Source organism: Neopelma chrysocephalum, unplaced genomic scaffold (genome assembly GCF_003984885.1).
Source record: "Neopelma chrysocephalum unplaced genomic scaffold, ASM398488v2 Primary Assembly neopelma1_44, whole genome shotgun sequence".
NCBI lineage: Eukaryota > Metazoa > Chordata > Aves > Passeriformes > Pipridae > Neopelma > Neopelma chrysocephalum.
Window position 1 is genome coordinate 11,488,505 of NW_020897703.1, and position 12,131 is coordinate 11,500,635.

At 35.9% G+C, this 12,131-nt stretch overlaps 1 protein-coding gene across 5 annotated transcripts in view; it reads right to left on the reverse strand.

The window, feature by feature from the left end:
* The window catches only part of OSBPL6 (oxysterol binding protein like 6), a 90,336-nt gene that overhangs the window by 20,695 nt on the left and 57,510 nt on the right, over window positions 1-12,131 (reverse strand). For 4 of the 5 annotated variants that reach the window (XM_027678460.1, XM_027678456.1, XM_027678458.1 and 1 more), the window contains exons 4-10: window positions 9,943-10,065; window positions 6,658-6,711; window positions 5,805-5,918; window positions 5,518-5,682; window positions 4,865-4,997; window positions 4,325-4,428; window positions 3,399-3,491 (exon numbers count right to left, since the gene is read on the reverse strand). In XM_027678460.1, coding sequence (XP_027534261.1) covers window positions 3,399-3,491; window positions 4,325-4,428; window positions 4,865-4,997; window positions 5,518-5,682; window positions 5,805-5,918; window positions 6,658-6,711; window positions 9,943-10,065 — 786 coding nt within the window. The remainder of the gene's footprint in view (window positions 1-3,398; window positions 3,492-4,324; window positions 4,429-4,864; window positions 4,998-5,517; window positions 5,683-5,804; window positions 5,919-6,657; window positions 6,712-9,942; window positions 10,066-12,131) is intronic. The other variant, XM_027678461.1, reaches the window with a different exon arrangement.

The following is a 12,131-nucleotide window of genomic DNA, read 5'->3' on the forward strand; positions in this document are numbered from 1 at the left end:
AGTTTGGAAGAATATTCTTGTTTAAATAATAGGGACATATATATGTACAGAGAGAGAGATGTACTAATATATATACATGCAAGATTATGAATGTAGGTATATTATTAAAATGGTGACAGTGAGCTTTACAGAACCACACGCTCTTCTCAACACGATAGAAAGTGAGGTCATAATCTGAGTTACAATATAAAGAAATACTTATTTAATGAAAAAAGCAGTAACCTAGTCTGGATCTGGTTTCAGCTCTGAGCTGAAAGCCTCAGTAGAGCAAGATGACCTTTCAGGTTACTCCATACTATACAGCTCTCTATTAAATTACTCTCCCTGGGGAAAAAAAAAAGTAAAATGAAAAATAAAATTAGTCTTCGAACTTCACAATTTTGAGCTTTTGAGGGAAACAAAACCAACATGTGTTTATTTGATTGCTTTTCAGTAATGTTTTTTTTTCTTCCTTTGAATATGTTTAGGCTGTCATGAGAATCATAACTTAGTCTTTTACTCAAAGGGAAAGAAATGAAAAAAAAAAACCCGAACCGCAAAATTCAGTTTTTGTACAAAAGTATCATTTGCAAAATGAATTAATACAGGTCAAATAACTTGTTGTTTCAGGCCGTTTTCATAAGATTTTAAATAGGCTTTTTTAAAACCAAAATAAACTTCCTTCACAAAAGCAATCTTTCTTCAGAGAAGCAATTCATGTATTACTCTTCAGTAAAAGCCTGTAAAGCAAGCTGTTAATTCTAAACTATTTACTAAAAACAATTCTAAATCCCCAAACTTGCAAACATACATACACATGCTATGCTCAATTTTACATCAGGGAGCACCCCCACTCTAGTCACTGGGATTAGCTGTGCAAGTAAATTAAACTGCACACGGAACTGGTATATTTAATTGGTAATTATATATTTCTAAGAAACAAATCAAGCAGCTGTTCTTACAAGAAAAAATATATTTTAAATACATTATACACCTAGCATTCATACTGCAGAATGTGTCAGCAAGAATACAACGAAAGCTATCTTATTAACAAAAAAATGGTAACAAGTACAATACAAAATCTGGATGGGAAAATTCTCTCCTTGCATCTTACACAGAGGATGCCGAGCCTGTAAAAATTACTCCCTCGTTTCCCATTACTCACAAAGAACACATCTGTATATAAAGCTCCCTAATTTTTATGCTCCTCAGAAGGATGGCTCTCAACATCACACTATCAGAAGGTCTTTGATGGTAGTTAACAACTGCTCATTCTAAAAAAAATAAAGGTGCAAATACTACAAATGGAATTAATATTGCAACTAGCTCAAAATTAGTATGTTACTATTAGCATTATTCCCTAAAACTAATGAGATGTATGGAGACATGGGGAAAGTAACACGACAACAGAAATTTTCTTAGTACCAAATGTCAACCATGTAATAGCAATTAATATGTAAGCACCATGAAGAAATGATCACAAATTAGACAAAATGATTCTCAGTAGCAGATATCCTGATAAACAGTTTATAGAAAGTTGGAGTAGTCTTGAAAAAATGACCTATGAGGGAGGCCAGTGAAGGTAGAAGGAAATGGGAGTTAACTTAAAGGGCACCTAGGCATCAGAGGAAATCCACATTTTAGTGGAATGGCAACATAAACAAATTAGGAATAACACAATGAATCAGTGAGGCCATCTTTCTACAGATCACAGCTTTAGACCATTCATGAGACAGGACAGCCCTTGGAAGAATAAATAATGTGTTGAGCCCATTAAACTAGGCAAGATAATGGAGAAGCCATAAAGGATTCTTCATCTTTCACATAATTTAGAACAATTTTATTATTTCTGTTTCGCTACAAATTAATTTATAAGTCAGTCAACAATAACTTAATGCTTTGCTATAAAAAAATAAACTTCATATTTCCAGTATTAAGCGTGCCAGGAACTCATGTCGACCCAAGTTAGGCAGAGTTCATTATCAACGCAGAAGGGACAGATAGACCCGTGTCAAGCAGTGCTATGCACACAAACTCTCTTACATGAACCTGCAAACCACCTGTATTCGAAAATTTCAGGAGGCACAATTCCTGCCAAAGCACAAACAGCAGTTTGAGAGTCAGGTGCCAATGACAGAAGTCCAGACCAATGTTACTTTGGCAAGGTTTAGGCAACACAAGAATGCCTTATTATTCACTATGACCCACCACAGATCATCATAAATTGACTGCTTTCATCATTTTTGTGGATAGGACTTCTCTGAGACCACTGTGGCATGAAAGAAGAACATGCAGTGGTGACTCTGACTCTTTATAGGCACCAAATACTTGCAGGCATTTTCCTGATATTTTTATTTGCCTGTGTTATTCAGCAGCAGGGAAGAGCAGTGATCCTTCAATTGCAGGTAATAGTACATGACATCAATAACCAAAATTCCTTTGTTAATAAACCTTTTTAATCCTAAGAGATGCTTCCTTGTTCGATCTATTATGATTTGTCAAAGTATAACAGGTAGAAAGAAAAATCCCCTAAAAGAGCTGCAGTGAGAAGGCTGATGCAACTACAATTTCTTCTTTCCTTAAGATTATTAATCTTAAAAAAAGTCACAGAAAACTCTTTACTGCGCCTCTAGGGGACATATTATAAGCTTTCAAAGTTTGCATGAATTTCTAGGTATTTTAATGGATCAAAAGTTGCTAACATTTATTTATTCAGTAGCAGACATCACAGTGGTGAGTGTTAGCTCCCAAAGCCAATTGAATATAGTCTTCATTATCAGTTGCTCAGTTATAAAAAAGATTAGCTTCTGGATCAGACCTCAAAACACACAACTGCCTCCAACAAAACACAAGGCAGCAATACATGCACATTATGCTTATTGCTATGCTTTCAGCTCTATGGAAGGGTGGAGTAAATTCTTTCTTCACAGAATTTATTCTTTGGTTATTCAGTTTCCTCCCTTACAGCCTTTTCCATAAGAGAAGGCTTGGGAAAATACTTATTATTGGTAATATTCCTATATAGGTCTTGACAAAGACAACTCGTGTGCTTAATATTTCATTCAGGTTTTCTGCTTTTAGCTTGATGTCATCTGTTCAACTGCCCTTCTTTGCAAGTTTGATACAGAATAGCAGTATACCCATGTGGCGCGTGTCTATTGCATTTTACGCACCCTAATTGACTAATATTCAGATCCCTCTCCTTTCCCTAGATGGCAATGTTTTCATTTGAATGAAAGTAAAATCAATACTTTTCTCACTATTTCTCTAGGTTTTGAACAACAAACTGAGATTTGATTTACTTCACCAGAAACATAAGAGACAGCACATTGACTTCCTACTTCCAGACAATATATCACTTCATGATTAGAAGTTAATCTAAAAGTACAGTGAAAAGTAAAACATTGTGCATTCAGTACCTGAAGTTGAATTTTTGCATCTTTGCTGACACTTTTTGTTCTCCATCGTCTCGTGACCCGCTTGTCTTTCTTTGAAATATCTACACAGTTAGCCTACATTACACAAATAGTTAAAAGCAACAAAGTACTATTAAGTTGATAGGAGCAACACAGACAATACAGCAAGTTAGTAAAGAATTGTAGCATTAGACATTTACAAATTAGAAAGTAAGGAGAAGAATGCTGCTGCCGGAGCCCAAAACTGCAGCAGTGATCAGCCATAGCTATCCTGACACTTTTGTAAACATATCATATAGTTGGTTCATTTAGCAAAACGACTGGTACACTTATTTCACAGGTGCACAATATTTAGGACCCGATCTCGAAATCCTCATGGATTTCTTTTGTGGTACTACTCAGATATTTGTGTACTCAAGAGGATTCAGTGAAAAAGGAGGAAAGTATTTGTGATTTAGGATGTGCTGTTGCTTTCTGTCAAAAGGAAAACTCACCCTGAACTGGGAAACAGTCCAAAACTTGGGACCTTTGTACTATGCCCTCTTTTCTAGAGCATGCAACTTCGTCTTTGAGGGTCTTTGGGTCTCCAATCCTTAAAAAACTTAAAATGTTATCTTACTTAGCACAACAAAAACTCCTTAAGTACAATTGCAATTGATGCATGTATTCTACTGTAACAGTTCTTAGTTTTGTTTTGCAATAATTGTTTGATTTGTCATATTTAACTCAAATAATAAATACATCTTAACTATTTTTTATACTTGAAACAGTATTACACATGCTTAAAATAAACATATAAGATAAAAATTTCACCGAAGATTTACGATGATTGCAGAAAAACATTCTGAGTTAACAGACAACATCTCTATATTTCCCTTAACACAAGAACAAATGTTTCAGTACAATGATTTATGTTCAAGCATAGTTACCTGCATGTCTGTGAAATTTGGTGCTGACTGAGTTCTCTGTAATATTTCTAAATTTTGAAGAAGTTTACTGAGTTCCACAAGGTTAGACTGACAATGAGCAAGGTCTAACAGATATAAAATAAAAATATATTAGGTGCTTCAGTTCAGACATTTTTTTCCCCATTTATAATGCAATAACGTGCTAACAAAGTTAAAAGTCCAAATCCCTTTTAGTAAGGCACCTAAATAAAAATTTTTTTTTAGAGATGTCAAACACTTATTATTTCTATGGGACCTTTTATCCAACAAGTCTGGATCTTAGAAGTTGATCATATTTGAAGAATGACATCCATTAAAAACAACACAGATTATTAAGATAAATTTTAAAAGTGACATCCCAAAATATGCGAAGTTCCCACCACAAGCATCTAATTACCTGAAGAGCTACTTCACGTGCATGTAAAGATGTAACTTAAGCACTTTATGGACTTGACTCTTCCTTATTATGTATCAACAAGAAGTTTTGGTGAAAGAACAAGGCGTGAAAAGGTAAAGTCTAACCTTCTGCACATCTGTCCATTTCTTCAGAGTCCTGCAACCAGGCTGCTACTTTACTCTGACCAGTGGTGCAGGTGACCGGAAGGCTGTTACTGCAAGGTATAGGAGACTGCCAGGGGTAGTTATTTTGTTGCACCTAAAGCATAATAAAATGCTTAAATTTACTGCTGCTATGCTGCTTTGTCAGTGTAATCACCACACTATTGCAGAACAGAAATCAAAATATGCATTGTGTTTTCAGTGACATCTGTGATTTGGTTTAGAGTTCCCCAAGATGCAGATTTTTCTGAATAGCACGTAGGAAAACCAAACCAAGAACCTCACGAGTGAACGGTGTTTGCTAACCGCTGGTTAGAAAAGCTGTTGCTTAAGAAGAAGAACATTATCAATCAGCAAAGAGACAGGTCTCTAGCTGATGACAAAGGCAAGTGCAAACTGTACAGATGGTGAATTCTTTGCAAGATCTCTACAGCAGCCCATTAATGAAGGCTGCAGTAAGGCTAAATTAGATGGTATTTCAGCAGCACACACTGACAGCTTTTTGCTGGCCATAGGTTCCCACAGTGGAAGCTCCTGTTCTATCGGCATTATAAGAAGAGCCCACTGAAACTCTGCATGAGCAAACCATGAGTTTTCAACAACAGAATACTACACACCTTTCCATCTGACACATTAGCAGCTGGTGAAGACTCCGTAGTAGATGCTGAAGGGAATATATGAAAGCTGGCATCTCGCGGAGACCTTACAATCTCGTTCTGACGGTACAACCGGTGGTGGCGTAATTTTGAAACCCATGCATCAAATGAATCCTGTGACTTCACCTGGAAAAAAATTTACTGTCAACAAAGCATGCAAAATACTACTTTTCTGCACAATCTTTTACAATTTGATTTATTTATATTCTACTGAGGATGAAAAAATAATACATATTTGAACTTTTTACCTTCAGGTGATAGATGTGTTCTTCTGTGTCAAGATCTATTCTACGAGCCTTTTTTTTTATAGACATGACTGATAAACCAACATCAATGCTCCCATGGACTTTTCCTTTCTGTATCTAAAAATCAAAAAAAATTAGGGTAAGAATTTGGAAGTATCATGCACTTCACCATATTTAACAGAAGAATATCTGGTGCTGAAATGATTTCCCATTCGATAAACATTTTAACACAAAGCCTTATTAAAAAAAAAGCTGAACTCAGACTAAACACTTACTATATTTGCAGTCAGAGAAGAGTATCTCACAAGAAATGCTCAATGCAAAGCCAGCTTCAAAGTTTAAGTGTCTTGGTTCACAAGAGTACACAGGTACAGGTAAGTAAGAAACAGAGAATATTAGACAGTACTTGTCACCCTGCTGCAACTGCTTGATAGTTATTGGTATCAGATCTAACTAATTTAATGTTAACTTTTACGTTGTTATCAATTCTCTCTCCTATCCCACTCTGTCCTATCCTATTGTGCCTCAGAATAATCAGCTTTGACTGACATAAAAATTGGGAAAGAAATATATACAGTCAAGTTAATCTCTCAAGCACCTTCGTTAAAGAAACTACTTTAAGTGATGTAGTTTTTCTTTCCATAGAAGCAAAAAAAGGTAGAAGTCTTGAGGCATAACTCAACCAGAATTTTACATGCTTTCCATATATATATCTCTCTCTATATGTCTATATCTATCTTTCAATCCATCAACAACTTTCATGTGTGTACTATCATAAATACACCTAGAGTGAGTATGCGACCCCGGCAGGTCAAATTCCAATAAAAGTTTTAAAATGCTCTTCAACTTTACTTACATCTATTGGGGCCTTTGAATACTTCAACATTCCATTATCCAGGACAAAAAATCTCTGAAAGAAAAAGAAACAAACAAACAAATAAACAACATTCTTTCTTAATGAGCAGATGCAATTTAAACTATGTACGACAATTCATCTGGAAAAGGATTACCCTGTAGCAATTAAGAAATTGCTTGGGGGTTGGAAGGAGAGTATAAATACAGTATTGAATAATTCTCTTGCTTGTTTCTTGACAATTATCTTCTAAGCAAGAAAAACTAGATTCTCTTTTTTCAACATTATATTCTAGGTTTATCTTAGCAAACTTCAAGAAAGCAAACTATAAGAAAGACAATGTAGGACAAGAGAACTATGTCTGTTTCTCCATTTTCTTCCTGTTTTTCTTCCCACAGAAGGTGGTCACGTTTCAAATTAACAACCTACCTTCCCCTATCCACAAACTGAAAAGTTTTTCCTAGTGCAAGATCTACATCTAAAAAGGCAGACCTTTTAAGAGACACTGCTCTACCATCCAAAACTTTGTGCCTTATGGCAGGCGTCCACACAGTGAAGTAAAAATGAGATTATAATTCATGCTGATGATACCTTTTCTAGTGGTAATCTAGGTAATGCAGGAATTAGCACTAGTGCAAGTATTACAGCGTTCCCAGCAACAGACCAAGGTCACGGGAGGGCCCATTTTTTGGGTGTTAGTCAATGATACAGTGTGAGCTCCTATATCTTCACTGACATGGTTACCAGGACTAGCCTAATGATGCCTATCTGTGGTACAGCTACATCTTTATTTTGCTGAGCAGTTCTTACTTTCAGCAGAGAGCAGAATCCCCTATTCACACAAAAAAAGTTGCCTTAGCTTGTCTGTACCAGATCATTCAAGCTGCATTGCAGTCAAGTTAATGTAGACTTTGGCACACAGCATAAAGACACAGGCTAGCAGGACACCTAGACTTGAAATAAGATTTGCTAACTTGTGTCTATCATCACTAGGTTTCAAAACACGCAAAGTAAGCGCAACTAATTCCTATTTTTAGAGTGTAAGCTAAAGCACTAATCTATGTTAGAAAGCCAGAACCCAGCAAAATACTATGCTTGATTCTCAAAGCTGTTTGACATGGAACGGAAGGAAATTTAACAGGTTTACGTCATGAAACCATTTAACACTATGAGCAGGGTCCGAGTTAGATGGCAGAAAATCTCCCCTGAAGATGGTTCTAGAAATTATGTCTGTTACACAACAGATGGTACCAAAATCTCATGCAGGGCAAGAAAACAGTGCTTTCCTGGAGACATAACTCATTGAATAAGATGTCAAAACAACAGGAACTTTTTTTGATTCTTTTCTTTTTACCGAGATATGGTCATTAATGAACTTCACAAGAATATGATATTCATTTCATATTGTTCTGTCTCTCTAAGCTGCACACACAAAAGAAAATGATCTTTCATCATCATTTCATTCCAAGCATACTGCACTTCAGAAAGTGATGTTTGCCAAGTTGCACCCATTATACCTGGTATGCTACTAAAGCACATTCAAAAATGTCAGAATATGACATGCAATGTTCAATAGACAAAGGATGCTATCTATTACTTTGTTATGCTATCTATGGCTTTACTATCAGAACACTAACAGAGCACATGCTACAATTACTGTCTCTGAAATTCCTTCACTGGACTCTTAGCACATAGTATTGTTATGGAAACTCCAGGATATTCAGGTAGCAGTTGAAAAACAAATAAAATTACTAGCAAACCCACAGTTTCAAAACCTAAGTTCAGTTCCTAAGGTGAAATGTAAGACAAAGTAGAGGGGAATGCTAAACTGTGAAGCTCTTAATCACACTAAAAATTATTTACACAGGTAACTACTCTAAAGTCATCCAGATCATCAGTAGTGATCTCCTTTATAGAACTGTGAAAGCTGGACTCCCCTTGCTCTCCTATAAACTAGTTCCTTACCAAAACAGACACTTGGTCAAGAATAATGTATTTAAAGGAGTGGGAGCAGTGGTTTATTCCATAAATTCTTATGTATCTATTAATTGTTTGGATTTTTTTTTTTTTTGAGAGCAGAAGGGTTGTTGGGGGTGGAGGAATGTTCTGCTTTGTCATGTTTTGGGGTTTTCCTATAGGCTATCCTTTTCTGTTATTTCAGTGTTTCAGCTTGAAACACAGTTTGAAATCCTTTAATATCTCTAGACTAAATTCAGGTGGTGCATATGTATTTGGTTGCCGAAACTACAAACTCTAGTTAAGAAAAACAAAGCCAAAACACCTAATGTAGATAAGCATGCACAAAAAATTGTGGTAGGCATATGTTTAATTTAGTACAACATGCAGAAAAAATCTGTGATTTATACTAGTATGGACTGCATTTGGACTCAGACGTAAGTCCAACAGTGTTCAGCAAAATAAAAATAAATTAATTCTTCCCAGAAAAGCACCATGTATACTAAATGATTTCACTATCTTTTGCTGTAAAATGTACTCTGTCCCAGAAAATTATCCTGCTTCAAGTAGCCTCAGGTGAATAAAGATGGGTAAGCATTAATACCGCATATCTTGTTGCCTAAAAAGGGGGGAAAATACAATTATTATGGTATGAAACACAGACATAAGAGTTTATGAACACCAGATTTAAGGCTAACAAAAGGTAGAATCATGCATGAAGATACGTGTCCAAATAAACTAAACAGAACCAGAAGACTTAGGGTGAGTTTTGGGGTGTTTTCGTTTTTTTAAATAGACATTTTATGGCAAAAATCCATATTCCCACTGCATGCCCACAATGAAGATTCCAAACAAGAAGACAAACAAAATTTAGGAACAAAGCTGAACAAATATGCTCAGTCAGCAGACCTGAAGGGGAATGCTCTCCTGTATGAACACCTTGGGTCCATGGAAAACCTCTCAGCTCTCCTCTGCTACGTACTTCAATGTAGATATTATGTACTTCAATGCAATCTTAGAGCACACAGCTAAACTTTTTTATAATACATGGCAAAGAACAAAAGGGATATTGATCAAACCTCTTAAAACACAAGGTATTTGTTGTGTTATTTACAAATTCCGTCTGGATTTTGAATACAACAGCAGGCAGCAGGCACTGTGACTTGAAAGCCATGAGCTGTGTCTGCAAACTAACTCTATACGCAGGTGAAAGAAAAAGTCACACACCAAAAACCCTGAGTATTTATTTGACATCCTAATTTCCTCTAGACAAAAAAGTCCCAACTCATAAAATAAGGTAATAACCTTCTGACTGGTTTATGAGACATTTACCTTGTGCCAACCTTTTAATGGCCATTTTCTCTTTTTCAGCATGAAACCTTCATGTTTGTCTGGCTTCTGGACATTGGTCTGGCCTATTTTCAGACCCTCTATGATTTCCCAGCTGTCAGGTTCCTGGTGAAAAATATGAAGACACTTTGATTAACACATGGTGAAAAATGCACTTTCAAGTAGCACAAATTCTCCACTGCAAGACAGAGTAGGAAAGCTAGGCTTTTAAAATTTAGGTACAAAACTACATGGTCACTATATTATGTCCAGCTGTATCTCATTTAAAACTACTAAATATGAACATTTTTGGAAGTCTAACCCTTACCAGATAAGGCATATATTAACAGTGGTCTTCGTGGTATTTCTTGACCATAAAAAATTTAAAATTTTCTGATCTTTAAAATAAAAGTTGCATTGGTTCTGGATACCCTATTTTTTCCTCCAAATCAGAAAAGCTAACAGAAGAAGTTCCTTAATTGTTGATTTTGAATGTAGCTAGCGATCATCTTCAAAGGCACTTTATGACAGAGTTTCATAGGCTAATTGTGCCTTCAGAAATCTGCAAAAGGATTTTTTTTTTCTGCATTCATTTTCACTGTATTACGAGAAATTTATAGGAAAGTTATCTAATTTGCTCTCTAGAGAAAAACATAGGAACAGTATAATTTCAGATACAACCAGCTGTATGCCTTTCAGGGAGCCAATTAAAGCATATTTCTTGTACATACCGTTTCTTATGCACGGTGACTGGTGCAACTCAAGCCAGACTTACAATGCAACACAGTGAACCGTAAAGAACAATATTTTTAAAGAGAAAAAATCTGAGTCGTGCCTTTATCTCTACCCTCTTGCTTCTACTGTAATCAACAGAATTCTGCACCAGTTTAAAAATCTCTTATTGCCTGCTCACTCAGACTCTATTTTACTAATTATACACTACAAACTTCTAAACTTGTATTTTCTCAGCTTATCTGTCACAACCCCCAGCAATGTTATAAAAAGTTATCAAGAAAGGAAGGAGGTCATATAGCATCAAACATTTAAAGGGAAAAACGTCTCTCCATTTCCCACAAAACTGTTCAAAGCCGAGCGCTGTCAGTCTTTCATAACACCTCCAAGTTAATTACACAGCTCTGATAACACCGACATTACTATTACGAAAATACAATTTCAAAGGTAACAGCAAATTTCAAATCTACAACTTTCAGTAAGGTCTTAGTATTCTGAGAAGGGTGAAAAGCTCTATGACAAATAATACGCACTGCAGTAAATTGTAACAGAAATCCTTATTCAGTTTAGTTTTCCCTGCATAACTATGAACTTTAATTATCTCATTGTCTGCAAATGCCATAAACCCATCTTTTTTACTTCCCTATCTTTTGCTTGGATATTCTATTTCCATTCTATAGAAAGAAGCACATATACATTATTTTTTCCATACAAGGAAGTACTTGGCACTTGAGGGGAACAAATTTCCAAGTCCCCTGGGGTGAGCAGAGAGTCTCTCCGGGACTCTGCCAACTGATTCTTCCCCATATTGATTTCTCTTTTAGATGATTAGATGCAGGGATAAGTCTTTTATCTACTAGATAACATCAGTATTGATTAATTCTCAGCTAGAGACCACACAATCTCATATAGCTATTCATTTAAACAAAAGGCCTGCTACAGAAGGATAAAATGAACAATTATTTAGTGCAGTGTGGATACTTGTTTTCTGCTGCATCAGTGCTACAAGCTGTTCTTAAAACCATTCTAACAATCCTAACTGTGCCTTATCCCACAGGTTCAGTGCGATGAGATATGCCCAATGTAAGGGACATTATGAAAGAGCAGCTAGAAATGGGGAAAAAGCAAGAGTGAAAGCAATATGTTGAAGAGTCCTCATCCAATGGCAATCAGTACTTTAGGACTTCAGTGATACCATACATAGTATGTGAGAAACAGCCCCGTGCAAAGCATTAGGACTGGGGGAACACAATCACAACTTTCCGTCCCTGGGTCTGCATATGCCCCACATATGGGGATTAAGGGAGCCACCACCAACAGCTTTATGAACCTAGTCTGTTTGACTGCAAAATATTTGTTTTCCAAATAAAAAAGAATAAACCATTTCATTTTCCCTAGACAAATATAGTATTTCATTTTGAAGTTGTTTTACCAGTTCTGTTTCAGAACTGACAGACATT